Source organism: Carettochelys insculpta, chromosome 4 (genome assembly GCF_033958435.1).
Source record: "Carettochelys insculpta isolate YL-2023 chromosome 4, ASM3395843v1, whole genome shotgun sequence".
Taxonomy (NCBI): domain Eukaryota; kingdom Metazoa; phylum Chordata; order Testudines; family Carettochelyidae; genus Carettochelys; species Carettochelys insculpta.
Window position 1 is genome coordinate 19,000,974 of NC_134140.1, and position 19,106 is coordinate 19,020,079.

Here is a 19,106-nt window from a genome sequence, read left to right on the forward strand (position 1 = left end):
TTATGCCCAGCTATTCACATTCATCCATCTGGCCATGCAATAATGAACATCACTCACGACCTCTTGCCTGATTTTAGGCCCTTAAAATATTATGGCGATATACCTATCTCATAGAGCTGGAAGGGACCCTCAGAGGTCTTTGAGTCCCGTCCCCGGCACTCACAGCAGGACCTATCACCATTCCGGACAGGTTTTTTTTTTTTTAAATCTTTTTGCTCCAAATCCCTAAATGGACCCCTCAAGGGCTGAACTCACAACCCTGAGTTTAGCAAGACAATGCTAAAAGCAGTGTGTCAGCACATCCATGCATAAACTGCATAGGAAATAAATTGCCAAAATGTGCTGTGCCTGTTTGCACATTATAATGTAACTCATCAGTTCATATTTCCCACTTTTTGTCAGACATTTCTCACTGTTTTCTCTAACTCCAAATCCTGAACAATGTTGAGTACCTTCTCCACCAGAATATAGAATGTCTTCAACATCCATTAATTGACAGGCATTCAACAGTTTCCAAACATAGGCATTGATGGTGTAAGCTGTAAAGGGCAGAGTCTGTTTACTAAAACTGTCTCTGGTATCCATGGGGATATATGAACAGTTGCAGAACTGTTCAAAATGGTTGACAGATGACTCCTAGTGATCTCCCCTTGGAAACAGTCAGACCTCTCATCTACTTCAGATCCACAATCAATTGGCTCCCACTGTGGAGGCAGATCTGTGACGGCAGGTGACATTCAACTGTCTTTGAATGTCTGTTAGTTTTACTCAATTAGGTTTGAATAGAGTGGGATGCTTGTGCTTTGGACCCTGATCCCTTATGCCTCATAAAAAATACGCGATGAAATTAATGGCTGAAAATTATTCAGACCTACTTATAGAAGAATAAGCTGCTTCCCGTATAGAAGCAACTAAGTGCAGAGTCCAAAAACACTGATGATTAAGGACAACAGAAGCTTCTATCACAGTATTATTAATAGTTAATATAAAATAGAGTACTCAGTAATAAAATATTTAGTAACAATTCACACATGGGATCTGAGATACCGGCCTCTCCCATTCTCTTAATCTAGAAATAAGAAAATAGTGCAGCATCTTAGGGTCTGTCTACATAGCAGCGGTATTCAAAATAAACTATTCTGGAAGAGATTTTTCCAGAATAGCTTTTTCGAAATAATGCCGCTACACACAAAATAGACCTCATCTATTTCGAAACAGAGGATCTATTACACAATGCAGCCTATTTCAGCCATTGGACACACTATGACTTATTTTAAAATAGGCTCTATTCCCTGCCTACACAGCCCCTATTTCAAAATAGCTATTTTGAAGTAGGCACTATTCCTCATAGAATGAGGTTTACCTATTTTGAAATAAGCTAACTTCTATTTTGAAATAGCAGTCGTGGTCTGTAAATGCTAGCAAAGTTATTTCAAAATAATGGCTGTTATTTCGAAATAACTTTGGGCTGTATAGACATACCCTTAGGCATGGTGTGGAGACAGTGTTAGCAGACCAGCGGGATTAGCTAAAATTAGCAGCATGCACCAACAAACTGAAGATTCATAATCAAGCACCTGAGTTTGGCAGGCACACTGTATAGAAGCAACAGAAATGCATGCTCCTTGAATCACTTTGTTTACACTGCCTCTGGTTGTATGAACTGTAGTAGTAACGAGTTCCAGCGGAGGTTGCACCCGACTCTGGCCAGGTTCTATACACAAGAAACAGAGAAGTGTATGACGGGAGGGGGAAATAAATGAGTAAAAATGGAAAAGACTGGAGGACTCAGTGCTCAAAGTATTCCCTCAGGGAGGAGATTCCTCATCATACAAAACATAGTTCAGCAAATATTACCTTCTTGAAATAGCATTGATTCTCATCTACAAGCACATATCTGACCCTGGAGCATAACCCTTCATAATTACAAATACAATGTTTAACCAATAATTTTAATGAAGCAGAAAGCACAGAAGCCTCTGAATGCTTGCAATAGAAGAGAGAGCTGCAGCCCTAGTACTTGGTGAAGAGATGATATCAGAGGATTGCCAAGGTAACCAAGCATGCAGACACAGCATCTTCCAGTTAGTTTAATCTGACAGCGAGTTCAGCTGGGGACAAGATACTGACTGCACTGGTGTTTTCCTCTAGCTCAAAAGATGGTGGGGGAACTATATTTGACTCTTCCCTCCAGCAAAATCTCCCACTCAGGCAATTGTTGTATCCTGCTACAATGTTCTTCTCTCTCTCTGCCCTTTTCCCCCTATTTTGCTTAGACAATATGCCAAGTCATCTTCCTTGCCCTTCCATTTGATATCCACCTCTTCACGGGGCTGGAGTGAGGCCTCCTTAATGCTATTAGAGTATTCTGAGATTCTCAGCTAAGGAGGGGCTCTCTGAAATCCAAGTAGAGCTTTTTTCCCCTATTTCTTTCATTACAAGAGGGACCCCTGACAGCTCCAACACTTCACCAAAATATCAGGATACAATGAACCATTAACAAACATGGAGAGATGATTATTTTATAATTTTTCTTAAGCTTCGCCAGAAACCAGCCTTCTTATGGATACACTCTGCTTGTTAGGAGAGGTCTATGATCACATGAATTGCAGACATCAAGATAATGCTGCTTTTGTTCACTCCCAATCCCACCCTGCCCTGACTGCCTTGAACAGAATTGGCAAATAAGAAACAATCATAGTTGTGGGGGAAAAAATCTAAGACTGCCCTAGACATACAGTAAACCATTGTGAAAGCCATAAACATGCTCTTTTAGGGCCAAATTCTTCCCTTGGTTATACATAAGTTTTATTAAGTCAGTAGATACTTTATTTGACCCTCAATATTCTGTACATTAATCCCACTGAAAGTGTGATGCTGCCCACAGATGCAAAAATTAGTTGTTAATATTAGCACCTCTGTTCAACTTTTACTGCTACTGTAGTACTGAGGAGATGCAGCCCTCTAGTTACATAGCCACAGTAAACATTTATTGAGTGAAAGGGTCATCCAACATAGATTTTCAGACGACTTTGAACCTGTTTCACAGGTTGTATTGCATTCTCACAACTTTCACCCAAGACTACGTTTCAATCCAACAGAGGCTGATCTAGTATACTTAATGTATGAAGGAGTCATTGCACATAAGGATACAACATATTCTCAAAGGATGAAATTGATCCTCATACAGAACACATACCTCATTTAAGCCCTACATGTTAAGTAGACCTTTCATTTTTCCTCTACATAGGGGTAAATTTTTCCTTTTAAACCTTTTGTTTCTTGTGTGAAACATACAAACTGGGTACAGTGTGAATGAACTGAGATCCATTTCTTTGACAGGATGTCAACTGTCATTGTGAGTAAACAGACTGCTAAATGAAACAAGAACACAGCACATGGAAGTAAAAAGTCTTGACATTTTAATTATCTGAAGAGATTACAGACGAAAGTCTTCCTTGAGGCAAATGCATTTTAGTATTGATATAGTCATTGTGCTTTTCAGTAAGAGAAATAGCAGTTTGTATTTACATAAGAAACTATAGTGTCTGAGATCCTTAAATATCATATTTATGGAAATGATTCTGAATTACAGCTTTTACAAAATAAAAACAAGCTTGAATAAATAATATTCAGTCCATTAAACAAGATATTTTCACAGAAGCAACTTTTGTGCATATTGATTTCACAATTGAAGTTAGTTGTATTTTATTTTTTCATCCTATAAAAGAAACATTAGATTTGTTGTTTCTCAAAAAATAAAACTGCAATAATCATTGCAATGTAAAGCCTGAGATTTAAGCCTGAATAAGTATCGCTGCTTGTACCACATGACCCACCTCACATCTAAGCTACCCACCTTGAGCCCAGCTCAACTCTGGTGAAGGTGACACTCCAGACTGAGGATTATGTGAAAGGGATTTTGCAAAAACATAGAAATAAAGTGAAGAGAACATACCACAGTTGAATTTATCCACAGCTAGCTTCATAAGACTTGTGCATTTCACTTAACCAAGTGAAGCTGTTTCATCTGATTCATATGGCAGGAACTTCAACAAACTGTTAAACCCTTATATGGCTCATTTGCATTGGCTATAAAAGCTAAGGAAATGTGTACACACATTCCAACACTGATCAGTTTTTTTTTAATCACTTCAAATGAGGACACTTCTTGAACAAATTAGCACAAACAACTTTGTTATCCTTGATCTGTGAGCTTGAAACCCCCATGTAATACTGCAAGTCACCAAAGGGGATACAGGTTGAACCTCTGTAATCCAGCATGATTTTAGTTAGCCAGGTGACCACTTATCATGGCTGTGGCCAAGTTTGCTGTGGTCCCATAAAGTTTGTTTCCAGTCACCAGTCTGGGCTCTCAGTGTTCTGTGTGGTTATTTAGTTGTAATTCACCCCTAAATGTTTTCTAACAGCTCAGTTAGCAAGGAAAGTGTTGGTAATGTACTCGGAAATATTTACCTCCCGTCGTCTGGCAAGTTCACTTGTCCAGCACCAGTCAGGTCCAGTGGTGAGGTGATGAGAGTGATTCAACCTGTACCACAAAAAGCTCTTGATGCAGTTTCCTCTTTAACCACAGCACCCTGCATTGTTCTTTTAACATGGCTGACTTAAAGCATGCCTAAACACCCTTGAAAATCCAGCATTCGCACAGCTGTTTGTGCAAGATCATTGCATGTATCTATGTCAATTTTCTTTTTCCAAATTCAAGGAGAACCAGAAATATATCCACTAGTTTTAAAATAAATCTAAATTTATTCTGCTGTGTGAGCCTGCGTGATTTAAAAGTAAGAGTATGAAATATTTTATAAAATTATGCAGCCAACTATGGATAAGAAATGTCATATGCTAGATCAATATTTTAGAACATTTGAATAAAAATATACAATATTGCTTAATGTTTGACATTATAAAATCATTTAAAAATTTTAAAAACACAGCTTGGGGTACGTTCTGTAACACGACACTTATAGTACTTAACTTTTCCAAAAATATGTTGGTATTTTTAATAGTAATTCATTAATTTGTTGATTACTTCCTCTGGAATTGTTTTTAGCTAGTATTTTATTATTGATATTGCAAACCAAAGTCTCTCATACCATGAACTGGTTTGAACTATGCTGCATGTAAACAACTTTACACATCACAAATTATATAGATTAAAAGATGTAGGAATTAATCATTAGAAGACACTCTGAGTTATTGCTGGGATGAACAAACAAATAAGTGAAAGGTAATAGAAATGTACTGCTCTGGAAACTTCAGTTCTTCCTATTTGGTTCAAAGAGAATTTTGCCTACATGAATACCAAATATAAGTCTGACATATTTTGCCTCAATTAATATTAACTTAGGTAGCTTGCGTCCAGTAATAGAAAAGCTAAGTAGCAATAGGAGGGAAGGAGCTGACCTTCACACACCGAAGTGTCCTAGCTTTCAAAATGATCTCCTGCAATGTGTAAGTTAGAGTTAACCAGCTCATGCGAACTTAATATGTAAAAATAAGTAGCAAGGCAGCAATGTTTGTTCAGTTCTCTGAGCCCTATTCCTTTCCACGCAGTGTGTTTTATTCTGCATATGGCATTGTAACTTTAACATTAGAAATTTATGGAAGACTGTACTGTAGCCTAACAACTACAGACTCTTCATGCTTCCCTTCAGCAGCTTAATCAAATGCAATAAAAACTGCCTGTACAAAATTTATAATAACGGATGTCAAGGTCTACATGCCCGTACAAGGTCCTTCTTTGAAGTTAATTCTTGGCTTAAGTCAAAGGTAACATCAGTCCATATAAGACTCCCATAGTACAACACTAGTTTATTATGTCAGATACCAGTTTTGTCACTGTAGAAAGGAGTGACATGGAACATGTAACAGTGAGTGCAAACACGGACAGGCTTCATCTGACCATAGCGAGGTAATGGAGCAGAGTGAGAGGAACAGCGAGAGCAGAAGATCTGAAAAATACAAGACAGATTGATTCCATTTTACCTTCTTTGCTTTGGACGTGATTAAGTCTGTTTTCTTAAAAAAGAAAGAGCAGAAAATTGTGTGTATGAGCCTCCTCCTGATGTGCTGGAAATAGGAAACAACACTGTCTTAGGCCCTTTAAGGAGGAAGAGGCCAGTGCACCAGTGCCTGGTCAGCCAACCCCCCTGTTGAGCTAAGAGAAAGCATCTGGGCCCTAGGGGAGTGAGTCTGGGTGAGTTAGACCTGAGCTGACAGTCAGCGGGAAGGGGATAGAGAGCAGACACAGAGCTCTCCCTGACTGAGGGAGACACAAGGGAGAGCAGAAAGATCTGCAGGTACTCTCATGGATGTGACATGGATGTTAACCTACATGTATTCCTGAGGAATCCTGAGAAGGGGAAATTGAGGATGGGATGCTTGCAGGACTGCGCCCTGCAACAAAGAAGTGGTCTGAGGTGGTCAGACGTGGCACCTTCTAGTGCATTTTAGTTAAAAGCCCTCATCAGGCAGTGACTCCAATAAACTGCAGTTTGGCCCTACATAACCTCTCTTACGTGTGTACTCCCTACTCAAATGAAACATGTTACTACAGTAAATGCTGTCTTAAGTGGCATTCTGTTATCTGGAACTCTCAGATAACTGCCATTTAAACCATAAATAAATTTTAGTTATGTTTTCCATAAGTACAGTGCAGTGAAAGTAAATACAAATAAATACAGCAAATACAGGGTATGCTTACAGTGTACAATACTATTGTTGTTGGTAAATAAAGTACAGTAAACTCTTGAGTTATGAGAGGGTTCCATTCCGCATGCCCTCGCGTAACCCAGATTTTGCTTAAGTGGGGGGCCCAGCTTTTTCCCCGGTGGAACACACATTCTGCAGCCGGGGAAGCAGAGGAAAGGTAAGTCCTGGGGTGGGAGTGGGGGGGCAGGTGGGGAGGGTGAAGCCTGGCGGTGGGTTGGAGCCGTGGGAGACAGTGGAGGGAGTTAAGCCAGGGGTGGGTTAGGGCTGCAGGGGGACAAGGGGTGCAGCTGAGCCAGAGCTCTGCACGGGGGTGGTGAGCCGCAGCCCTGCTCAGGTGGTGAGCTGGGCCGCAGGGGGTTTGAACTGGGGCTGCATGCAGGGAGTTTAAACCAAGGCAGTGGAGGGGGGAGTTGAACTGGAGTCATGCATGGGGGGGTTGGACTGAGGTGGGACGATGGAACCAGAGTTGTGTGCAGGGGGTTTGAACCGGGGCGTGAGAATGGAACCAGAGCCACATGGTGGGTGGAGGAGGGGGCTTGAACCAGAGCCATGCATGGAGAGAGGGGCCTGGACTACAGCCATGCACTGGGGGGTGCAGGGGCATTGAACCGGGGCAGGAGGACAGAACCAGGGCCGGGGGAGTGATGTTTGAACTGGAGCTGCACACGCTGGGGCTTGAACTGGGGCGGGAGGATGGAACCAGGGCCATGTGCAGGGGGTTTAAACTAGTGCAGGGCAGGGGTGAGCCAGAGCTGTGGGTGAGGGGTGATGAGCTGGAGCCACAACTGGGCAGGGGGCGGGAGGGTTAGCTGGAGCCGTGCCGAGGAGGTTGAGCCAGAGTTGCACCTGAGGGGTGGTAGCTAGAGCCAGAGGCAGGGGTTGGGGGTGAGAAGGAGCTGTGCACAGGTGGTAAGCGGAGCTGGGTGGGGGCTGAGTCAGGGCCGTGCGGAGCCGTGGGGGTTGACGGGGAGCAAGTTAAGCACAACTGGAAATTGCGCATTTCCAAGGTCACTGTGGGAATTGGGGGTCAGGTGTGTAAAAGCAGGGTCACATACTCTGGGTTCGTGCACTCTCAGACCTTACTGTACTCTGCAAATACTTTTGTTTGTTTCTTCATATGTAATTTTGTTTTTCTTTTGTGTTATGCATTGCTAGGTACACCTCTCTATTATCCAGAATATTGGAATATCTGACAACCTCCCAGTTCCATGGCTGCCAGATATGAACAAGTGTACTCTAAAAAGTCAATGGGACTATTTGCATACCAGGGACTTTGGTGGACTGGACTCTTGAAGCATTATTGAAATTGCAACTTAAGTGTTACCTTCTAAGAAAATACTAAACACATTTCTATGAAAACACCCATTCTCTGTCTCATCTGTTTTTTGTCCTATGCACTTAGAAGTAAAAGAGAAAGGGCAGAAGGGATTGGAGACCATCACTGTTCTGCATACAGGACCACTGTCTGACCAGCACTTAACCTTCCACCAAAGTCCTCCATTCACACTTTGAGCAGCTTGTACGTAACGCTGTATGCCACATAAAACATATGCAGAAGCAAGGACACAGTGATACAAAATGCCCAAAGCTGGAACATTTGCCATTCCCACACAGCGAGCTGATGTAAATTGTTAAAGCTTCCGGTCAAAATTTTGAAAAGCTAGTATTAATTCAGAGTGTCCACACTGAGACACTGGAAAAGGGCCTGATTTTGAGAGAATGAGTGCTCCTGACTTTCAGAAAATGATGTCCTTTTCATGTGTCAAATTGGGCCCCCACAAATGCAGGCAACCAAAATCACTAGCAACTTTAAAAAATCTTGGACTCAGGTCTTTTGTGCTGCTAAGTATGTGACTGCGTCTGCAGTGCAAACTCCAGCGGTTTGCAAGAATCTGCTCTTCTTTTTACCAGACAGCATACACGTTGTTTTTACTGAGTCATTACCTTGCCACAGCTCCTACAATGATGCTTCCTGCGAATAACTGTGAAAGGAGCTTTGCACGCAGTGCAGTAGCTGCAGACTTCGTCTGGTACCCAGTCAGGAGGATCTATCAAAAACACAACACACTGCATATTTTATACTGGAACAAAAACAAAAACAAAAACACTCCAAACCAACCAAGTGATACTTGGGGGCCTCATGGAACAGGAGGAATGAGAGACACCTCCTCTCCTGAGACCCCAAGCAGGTCTACCCAAAAAACCCGAGATTTTCAAGAGCCATGCCAGTTCTGGGGAAACTGAGGGGGTTAAGACCTACTACTCAAATTCTTTGATTCATCAGTAATCTCTCTCAAGTCCAGGGATATTACTGATGAACTTGGGACAGAGACTAGTAGACACTGTCTCCTCAGCTGCCCCAGAATCTGCCTAGCACATAAAAATAGGCAAAAACTTTCCATATGAAAACCGCCAAAACTCACAATCTGTTTAGGCTCCCGTGGCCTTTTCTACCTTCCACCTCTGATCCCTGACCCAAAAACCTCAACTCAAACAATGAGCAAAATCAAGGATGCAACCACTGTTAACAGACAAAGAATTTTAATGCGTTCCTTGAGAATATGACCCTTGTTTTTCTTTCAGTAATTTTTGTAGTCTTTGACAAAAACAAAGCAGTGAAGTGAGTGGCCAAGTGAGAAAGCAGAACACATTAGGCTCACTTCTGCTGAGCTGAGTCTGCTAGAGGCAGGCTGACATCCCCAGGAGAGCCTGGAATTATGGGTGTCAAACAGATATGGCCCATGGCTTAATTAAGTTAACAAAAATCTAATCAAAGGCAAATTAACTGCTGCCCAGGAAGGAATCTCTGGACATAATGAAAGGTAAACTCCTGGAAATATTTACACAAGTTCTTAGAGTTTAGATTATTTTGATTATTAGAGAATCTAGGGAAAATGTCTGTTGCTTTATCAGCAGAAAAGAGACAAGCTCCCTGTTTGAAGAAACAGAGCATCAAACAAAGATAAACGTGATGCATTTAATACATAGGTGAAGGGGCAAGTGAGTTGCAGGTAGTGTCCAGCAAAGAAGAACAAAGGTAGGAGACGAATGAAAGGTGAAATCCCTACATAGTCTTCTGTGAAATAATATTTTAGTTTTAAATAAAATTTAAACAATTAAAACAATGATTGTTAAATTAAAAATAAACTATATGCACAATTTAATAAAAATTATCAGCATAGTTTCAAAATTCAGAACGTTTTCTTCTTACCTAAGTTCCTAAACTTTGAAAGGCACAACTAGGTATATTTTAGGAACTAAACCAATAGCGAAAGTAATACTATTTTTAATTAGTCAAAATGAAGAGAATTGATTTGACAAAGGACATACTTTTAGGAAGAATACTCTGAAAACAAAACGTGAGGGTAAAATAGAATTGCCAATGTGGTAGGGCTAAAATACTTGGGAAAGAACAAAAGCAATGAAATTGCCAAAAAGCAAGTTCCTAAAAGTAGTATTGGAATCAATACCTTGAGTAAAGTACTACTGAAACACATAAACTCTGATTTCACCAGCATACCAATATTTTATAATCCAAAATTTCTGGCCACATAAGAATTTCACTGCCAGATGAACTCCTCTGAAAATCAGATGGTGTTTACCCTTGTCTCCTCCATGATATAGAATGATAATATTACTTGGAAAGTTATGTCTCACTTCTACTCAAGATATAGAAAGAGTGTGTAAAGCCCCTCTATATAATTTTTTTAATTAAATATAGTAATTTTCTCTTCCCCCAAAGTGATTTTATGAATTTTATGTTGCCTTACTCATCATTCTTCGTAGCCCAGTAATATATATTGTGAGCTATCCCAAAGGGTACTCCCTTTTGCAACCAGTGACCCACCAAATGCTAGAACAGTTCAACAGTAGCTGTGGGTCTAATCTAAATTTGATTTTTACTTCTCACCTCACATGCACCAACGCTCCAGTATCAATTGCACCACAGCATACCCCTGAAATAGCACTTAGCACATATAGAACATGATCAAATGTTGTACAAACATTTACTAATCAATCCTCAGTCACATTTTCCCTGTAAGGCTGATAAACCAGTCAGTTTGCAGATGTTAAAAATGAACACGAGAAAAAATATTGTTCAGGACCACAGTGGTGGAGCCAGATTAAAATCTGAGGATTGATGGTTTCTGATTCTCTGTTCATTCCTGTAGACAAATTTGTGGATGAAAAACCTTCCTATGGGATACAAATGCACAGGTTTACCTTTGAGATCAGTAGGTGCTTTCTTAGAGGTAAGCCCACACTTAACTGCTTTGCTGGGTTGCATTGAGCCTATAATTATTTAGCCACATTTTAAATCAGGAAGGCACCAAAGATAATGCAATTTACAACCTGGATCCCTCTTCTCAGGATCTTCAGCCCCAGTCTCATACACTAACTTCCAAACCCAGCTCCCAAGACTGTATGTACTAAACATCAAGCTCTCTAGAAGAGACTTCTGAAAGATTATTTAAGAGTGGTCTCGTGAGAGGATAAAAAATATAAAAGATAGGAAGTACAGCAAGCTTTGTAAATTAAATTGCAAGCATTACTCTTAAGACACTGCTGGAAGCAGAGTGCTAACGATGCATCAGAAACAACAGGTTTTTATTTTATGGTCCTTCTCCTGAGCAGCACTGCTCCATTAGCTCAGCAGGCAGCAGGAAACTGAAACGTACAACATCTTTAAACTCTGAGGCACTGTCTACCAGTGCTTTAGAGATCTGCAAACAGAACAGAGAGAGAACCTTGCTCTCAGGGCCATCTGTCCCATTGTTCTATGGGGCACAGGAGCCAAAAGAAATCTGCGGAAGGATAGATGACAAAGATACAAGGACATCAAGGAGGGAGAAAAGAAATAAGCCTCAGGAAAAAAGGATGGGCTAAAATCAGAGGGGAAGAGCATTAATAAAATGTCAAGAAAAAAATGAAAAAAATTGAAAATGAATATGAAAAGTGATTTTAAATATAGCAGAGAAAGTTTTTTTTTTTTTTTTAAACCAGCCTCAAACTTGTTAACACCACATGGGAAAATTGTGGATTAAAGACAGGATATTACATGAATCCAGAATCTGGATGTTAAAAAAAAAAAAAGAAAACCATCAAATACTACAAGTATTGTGATAAAGCCATAGGAGCTGGAGAGACTGGAATACAAAGGCATGTGATATCCAATTCATTTCTATGTGCAGCCAATCTACCACACAGCTTTTCATAGTGATAGAATAAGATTAACATCTCCTTGCAAGTAGCACAGAGGCTGCTAAGTGACTCAGCATGACTGACTCCAGACTCTCCCGACTTAGGAGGATTTGGATGTTCTGTTCTGCTTTGGGCTCAGCTGTGGGAGAAACATAAAAGCCCCTCTGCTTCAAGAGGCTACAGAACAAAGTCTGAGGACAAATGCCAGTTTATTTAAGGGCAGCTTGTCAAAGGGACTTATGCTCATGCTGTTCTCTGACACAAGAGGTTGTGTTCAGTTTCCAGTCCTGGTTTCTCACTAACAGGAATGTTGCTGAAACAAAGCCTCCAGCCCCTGGAGAGAAGTGTCTCGTATTAGAGCTGGGAATACTCTGGTTTTGCAGCACTGCTGCCCTACTTCAGAAAGAGAGTCCACTCAGCTCAGAGGAGTGGGCTGTGATACAGGAGACTGGGAGAGGAAGGCTTTAAAGTGAGAAAAATTGAGAAGTTGTTAGGGTTCCAAACAAGGCCTAACCCTCGTGTATTTCTCCCCAGTACAATGACAAGGCTCTCTCTCTAGCTCTAAGTGCTAAGCAGATGGCAAGACAAACAGGGTGGCTGAATTCTCCTGAGGTGGTGGTCCACAGTGAACCTTATGTACTGGTCTGGATATTCAGAGACAAACATTAACACAGATTTCCTACTGAAATGCTCTCCTGGACCTGCGTACATCAGATTTCAACTGAGAAGAGAGAGCTTGATAGACAGACACAGAAAGTGAGCTAAAGAAAGTGAGCAACTCACAAATACCCTGGTTATCTTCTACCAAACTAACCTTAAAAGTTCTGTTTCTACAGTGAGATATGAAACTAATGCCACTGCAAATGCCACATTGAGTTACCCTCACAAGTACACAAAAGTCAGATAGTCTTGCTCTTACTCTCCTCTCAGAAGCAGTAATTACTGCACATGGAAATACTTGTACTGTAGGCAGGGCTGACCCTGTTGAGGGGCATAGAGCCTAGGGCAAGTCACGCCACCCCCCCACCAAGCCTTGCCTCTTTCTGGCGCTGCTCTGCTCCCACTCCACCCCTTCTCTTGCGTCCTCTCCCCAGAACTATGCAAGCTGGGGATTACGGGGGACCTGGCAAGGGGCAGCATCAGGGGGTCAGGCTCCTCACATGACTGTTGGTGGGAGCTGGAGTGATGCAGCATCCTGCTCCACATTCCTCTGCCCATCTCCCAGCCTAAGCTCTGCCGCTGCCCTACACCAGGTTCCCCGTCAGCTGTGTGCTTGTACAGCTGCTCAGGAGAGTTTCAAATGCCACCTAGGTGATTATCAGAGACCCCACATCTGCAGGTTTTGTTTCTACTGGAAGTGCACATTCCCACATGCCTCAGTGCACATGAACACTTCTTCTGCACATGGTTGGAAGAAATCTGTACACGGATGGGAAAAATTAGAGGGAACGTTGCTCCCCGGTAATCCCTCAAGCCACCTGGACCGCGTGGGTCCCATCCATAGAACTACTGAGGTGGCCACTGCGGGTCCCCACCCCACCCCCAAAGTGTAGGGCTTAGAGCAATTCCCCCAAACTATCCTATGAACAGGATGGCTCTGACTGTAGGCATGACAAATAGGGAACTGAAGAGACAGCAGCAATGCTAACCAAGTTTGGGAAGTACCACCGCTTTTTCCCCCTCCCTCCAGCTCCTACCTTAAAATAGGCCCTTTTGTCCATAATATTACTTCCCTTGTGCCATTTTTATATAATCCCTCTATTTTTTGAAATCGTTGGTGCCTGATAAGCCATCCATGGCAATTAGATCTAAATATTCCTTCCCTTTCTCAGTTAGGATACGATTACACTGTAGGTGGTGTGATTATAGTATGATAGGCACACCCCTGCTTGTCTTAATCTTTCTAGTGCAGATAATTATAACAAGGTAGACATGATGGCATAGGCTAGCAACCTGCATACACATCTAGAGTCCCAGGCAGTCTTGTAGTCTGGTTGCTAGCCTCTTCTGAATACTATCCTACCACTTCTACACTGCTATAGTTATTCACTGCTAGCTAAATTAAAGTTAACACAGGTTTGTCACTCCAGAATCCAATCATACCTGCACTTGCAATGTAGATAAGTCTTTGAAGAGTTCAATCTGTACACACATTTATTTCAGTAGCGTGTTTGGAAAGAAGTCATCTTTCTCTTGCCCTGTGCTTCACAATCTAGAATCACACAGATACTGAAATTCTGATTTCTATCTGGCTAATGAATTTTCCTCAGTTCATTTCTGGGGCACAGGAAAGTTCTAACCTTTTTGTAGACAGCAACAAACAAACAAAAAAATCCCCAATTAACATGTGGATATTTAGAAATCATGGGAAAGTTGGGTTATTGTAGTGCCATGTGACAGCTGTGCTCATAAGCATTGGATCTAGAGATGAAGCAGCATCCCCTAGCCTGATGTGGTTTCCATAATATACAGAGTTTACAGTGTGGTTCAATGGCTCTCAGCACCCCTTCTACCTACTTTGTTCCAGCATCTCTGGCAATGCTTCGAAACAAATGCCAGAGTAAATTTCTATACAAAAAGAAAAGTTTCTGCACCAAAGACTGTACAATCTAAATAACATGCAGATAATACAGATCAGACACACAAAACAGGATAGAGAGGATCAAAATTCAACTGGATATAAGACGTGATTCTCCTTGCAGGTTCCCCGGACTTAAGTCAGACTGAGGTATTGTTGCATGACACGAAACAAGAACTATTAAAAGCTACAAGAAGTCCTGTGGCACCTTATATACTAAGACTGCATCTACACAACATTCTGCTTTCAGAGGAGGAATGCAAATGAGGGAGACTGAAAATGCAAATGAAGCACTGATTTACAAATCTTGTACTTCATATGCATAATCTCATGTGACTGCGTTTCCAGAAGAGACTTTTCCGAAAACAAAACCAGCAAGTGTAGATGGGGTTCCTTCAGAAAAAAAACCCCTGTTTTCAAAAGAACCTTTATTCCTGAAAAAAAGTAGGTGTACAGTAAACCCTCGAGTTATGCAGGGGTTACGTTCTTAAAACCCCAGCATAACTCAATTTTTAAGTAAGTTGCGGGGGGAGAGGGAACCACGTTGCCACCTGGTTCCCAGCTCTCCTGGGCTTGCAGTAGCTGGCAAACAGACCAGTAGTCTCCTGGCTCCCAGAGTGGGAGGGTGCCGGGAACCAGGGGGCAGCCTGTTTCCCATCTCCCCACTGCTTGTTGGACCCAGGAAACTGACCAGCCCACCAGTTTCTTGGCTGCTTCTTCCTGCCTTGCTGACAGCCGTGTTGCTGGGGGAAGAGGCTTTTAGCTTTCCTAGCTGCTCGCAACTGCAAGCAGCTATGCATGCTAAAAGCCTCTTCTTGCTGTCTTCTCCCAGCTGTGCGTCTGTCAGCTGCGCTGCTGGTGGAAGGGGCCACAGAGCAGCTTCAAGTTGTGCTTAACTCTCTTAAAGTGAGTTACGTGCAATTCCAAGCCATGCATTTTGAGAGTTTACTGTACAGGGTTCTTTCAAAAACAGGTTTTTTTCCTGAAAGAACCCCATCTACACTGTTGTCTTTGTTTTTGGAAAAGTCTCTTCCGGAAAGGCAATCACATGAGATTATGCAAATGAAGCACGAGATTTGTAAATCAGCACTTCATTTGCCTTTTTGATCTCCCTTTTTGTATTCCTCCTCTGAAAGGGGAATGTAGTGTAGACACAGCCTAGAAGATTTTTTGGAGCATGAGCTTTCATAGGCAAACACCCACTTCTGTGAGCAAGTAGCCACAAGTGGGTATTTGGCCACAAAAGCTTATGCTCCAAAAAGTCTGTTAATGTATAAAATGACATAGGACTTCTCATTGTTTCTGTGGATACAGACTAACATGGCTACCCCTCTGGTACTAAAAGCTGTGGCTTTGGAAATGTGGAGGTTTTATACAAATAATTAAACGTGCTATTCTACTCTGTATAAGCGCTGATGCAGTGCTCATCACTGCAGTATCTGGTCAACTTCCTGTAGTGCAGTGGCTTTCAAGCTGAGGACCCCTTGGATCCCCAGACTACATCTAAGGGGTCTGTGAAAGGCTGTTGCCACCATAGAACAGTGACTTTCAACCTGAGGTTCAGGTACTTCCGGGGTCTGCAGACTACACTAAAGCTGACTATGCTTAAGCTGTCTGTGCCTCCATTAGAAATTTTGTAGTGGTCCACAAATGAAAAAAGGTTGAAAAGTACTGCTGTAGTGCACTAAGCAATGTGACTACTCATCAGTGACATGCTGTTTACTCTCTCCCCCTCTCCTCAGAGAATCTGCACTAATTGGTACATTTGATAATTATGTGTTGTCTCATTTGCATAAAACACAGGTTCAAACCCATCAATTCTCCCTTTGAGTTCACCACCTCTGTCTTTCTCTCTTAATCGTACCTTAACATGCTTTTGTCTGCCCTCCTTCCTTTCCCCTGAAATTTCCCCCATCTTGTTTTCCCGTTCTCTGGTTCCACTGACACATCAGAAACTTTTCCCCTAAGTTTTGGAGGACCTGGGGATTTCTCCTTCTGACTTTCCCCTCACCCTCCAAAGAGTGCATCTTGGTACTCTGTTTAGAATGCAGCTCCCTGCCTGGCTGGCTACAGAGGGTTTCCTTTCTTCCCCCTGCTCTTGGGCTCTCTGTAGTACTGAGCAGCAGCTTTGTGGAGTTTGAAGCAGCCTCTCTGGAACACAGGAGAACGTACCTGAAATCAGGATTCTCCCAGGGACACGGGGAGGCTTAAAGGCAATGTGTGGAGCACTGTCTCCTGAACAAGGAAGAGTTTTGCAACACTGGGTTTCATTTACAAAATGCTGTTGATCATTATGAAGACCAGACCAGCTATAGGCATTTAAAAGAATGACAGGCAAATTGGTTCAGTCCCCTCAGGATGACAGCTATCTCTGGCTGTATGATTATTAAGAAACTATATTCTGCAAATGCAGCAGTCCCTCAAGTTACATGAGGGTTGTATTCCCATGCACCCTAGCATAACTTGAATTTCAGATAAGTAGGGGGTGGCTTTTCCCCTGGTGGAACGCACATTCTGCAGCCAGGGAAGCAGCAGGAACACCTGGAGCTTCTTTGGGAAGGTAAGTCCTGGGGTTGGGAGGGCAGCTGGGGAGGGTTAAGCCTGGTGGTGGGTTGGGACCGTGGGAGGGGGGCCAGGTAGTTAGGCCTGGGGTGGGGTGGAGATGAGCCAGAGCTGCTCATGGTGGGGTCTGAACTGGGGCAAGGGTGTTGAGCCAGAGCCACACACGGGCATGGTGAACCAGGCCGTGGGGTAGGGGTTTGAACTGGGGCTGTGCAGGGCCAGTGGGGGTTGAGCCAGGGCTGGGGGGAGCGGGATTTTGAGTGACACATTAACTCACAACTCAAAATTGTGCATTTCTAGGGTTTACTATACTTTAATGTATGGCTATGTAGGGTATGACTATGGAGTTAGGGATTAAGATCTGGATTGATGTGGAGGCTGTATAAGGTTAATTCAGTATGTTAGAGAGCAGTATGGAGTTATGACTAGGCAAAATGGGAGGGAGAGAGGACAAATGATGTGTCACAGATACAAGCACATGGTACAAACACCTATTTCTACTGGTATTCATGACACCTATACTATGCCTGGAGTTATGACTAGAGGCCAGTGAGAAAAGTGGTGTTACAGGAAGGGAGTGGGCTCAGAAGGGAAAAATCAGTGTATGGTTACATAGTATGAACAGATGCTTTCATACGACTACCTGGGAATTCATGGAAAACATGTTATGTCTAGAAAAGAAGTTGCATCTGAAGGGCTATGATAGATCTATATTTAAACAACACAAATAGCTGCACGGCACTTGAATATTTCCTCTAGAAAGTCTTTTGATTTAAAATCTCATGTTTGTTTTTATGCCAGAGATTAATCTAATTTTTTCATTGTCTGCCTATAGCTCCAAGACCTTGTGCACACCAGAGTTGTTCAGATCCCTAATTCCCAACAAGTACTGGATGGGTCCACTGAAGAGAACCAGTGGAAACTACAGTACAGATGAAACTTGATAAAGGGGCTAAGATTAGACATTGATGTACTAAAAATACCCAAGTTCATCTCAAATACATAGTTGGAGACCAGCATTTATTGGGAATTGCAGATTTAAAAACTCATAGTGAAGAAAAGCACTAAAAGAGGTTGCTAAAAAAAGTCTAACAAAGAGTAAAGCAAGGTAGGCGAGGTGGTATCTTTCATTGGGCCAACTTCTGGTGGTAAAAGATACAAGCTTTCAAGTTGTACAGAGTTGGGGAAGGTAAAAAATGTCTGAGCTAAATACAAATTGTGACAGAAGGTGAAGCGTAAAGTGTTATAAGAGACCACTTAAAATGAAGTGGGCAATTAAGGGATAGCATCTGATGAAGTGAGTCTGTGCTCATGAAAGCTCATGCTCAAAACTTTTCTGTTAGTCTATAAGGTGCCACAGGACCCTACGTTGCTGCTACAGGCAGTGAGGTGTGTTACAAATTATTGTAATGAGTCATAAAACCAATCTCTGTTGAGACAATAGTATTTAGTGTCTAGCAGAGTAATGAATTAAGTTCCACATCTTACCTTTTGAAGGTGTTACGCAGGTTTCATTTGAGGACAAGAACTGTGTAAGGACACTTTTTGCTATCAGACACAAATATATCAGACTTAACTGCGCATTTGAAAAGATTGTGTAGCAGGACACAAATTAATCTGGAGTTTATTGCATTTCATCTTCATAAGGTCACTCCATTTTTTAACTTGTCTATCCTTACCAATGTCAGGTGGCTCGTCATAAAAATTCATATTTATGATTTAGACCAGCTGGTGAATTTTAAACAGAGTCAAAATGAGACGGTGAGGGCAAGAAAGATATGGATGCCACCTGTATGAAATTCTTGCAAAATGATGGAGTCCATCTAGGGCTTCTCTTTTTCAAACATGTCAGATTCATCCACGGTGGCAACCTTGACTTTGAGACTAAAGAAATGTGAACTTAAACAGTAGAGGGAAGAGAATAAGATAGGTAATGACATTCTAGCCTGCTATCATTTGTATTTAGGATGTATTTCATGATAAGCGTTGTTTTTATGTAGAACAATCTGAGTGCTCTTTATTGCTTTTCCTA

At 42.0% G+C, this 19,106-nt stretch overlaps 1 protein-coding gene across 9 annotated transcripts in view; it reads right to left on the reverse strand.

Moving 5' to 3' along the window:
- Positions 1-3,413: 3,413 nt before the first annotated feature.
- The window catches only part of ZFYVE28 (zinc finger FYVE-type containing 28), a 312,576-nt gene continuing 296,883 nt past the window's right edge, over positions 3,414-19,106 (reverse strand). For all 9 annotated transcript variants that reach the window (XM_074992354.1, XM_074992350.1, XM_074992348.1 and 6 more), the window contains 2 exons: positions 8,677-8,780; positions 3,414-5,972 (listed from right to left, as the gene is read on the reverse strand). In XM_074992354.1, coding sequence (XP_074848455.1) covers positions 5,841-5,972; positions 8,677-8,780 — 236 coding nt within the window. In that variant the 3' untranslated portion in view covers positions 3,414-5,840. The remainder of the gene's footprint in view (positions 5,973-8,676; positions 8,781-19,106) is intronic.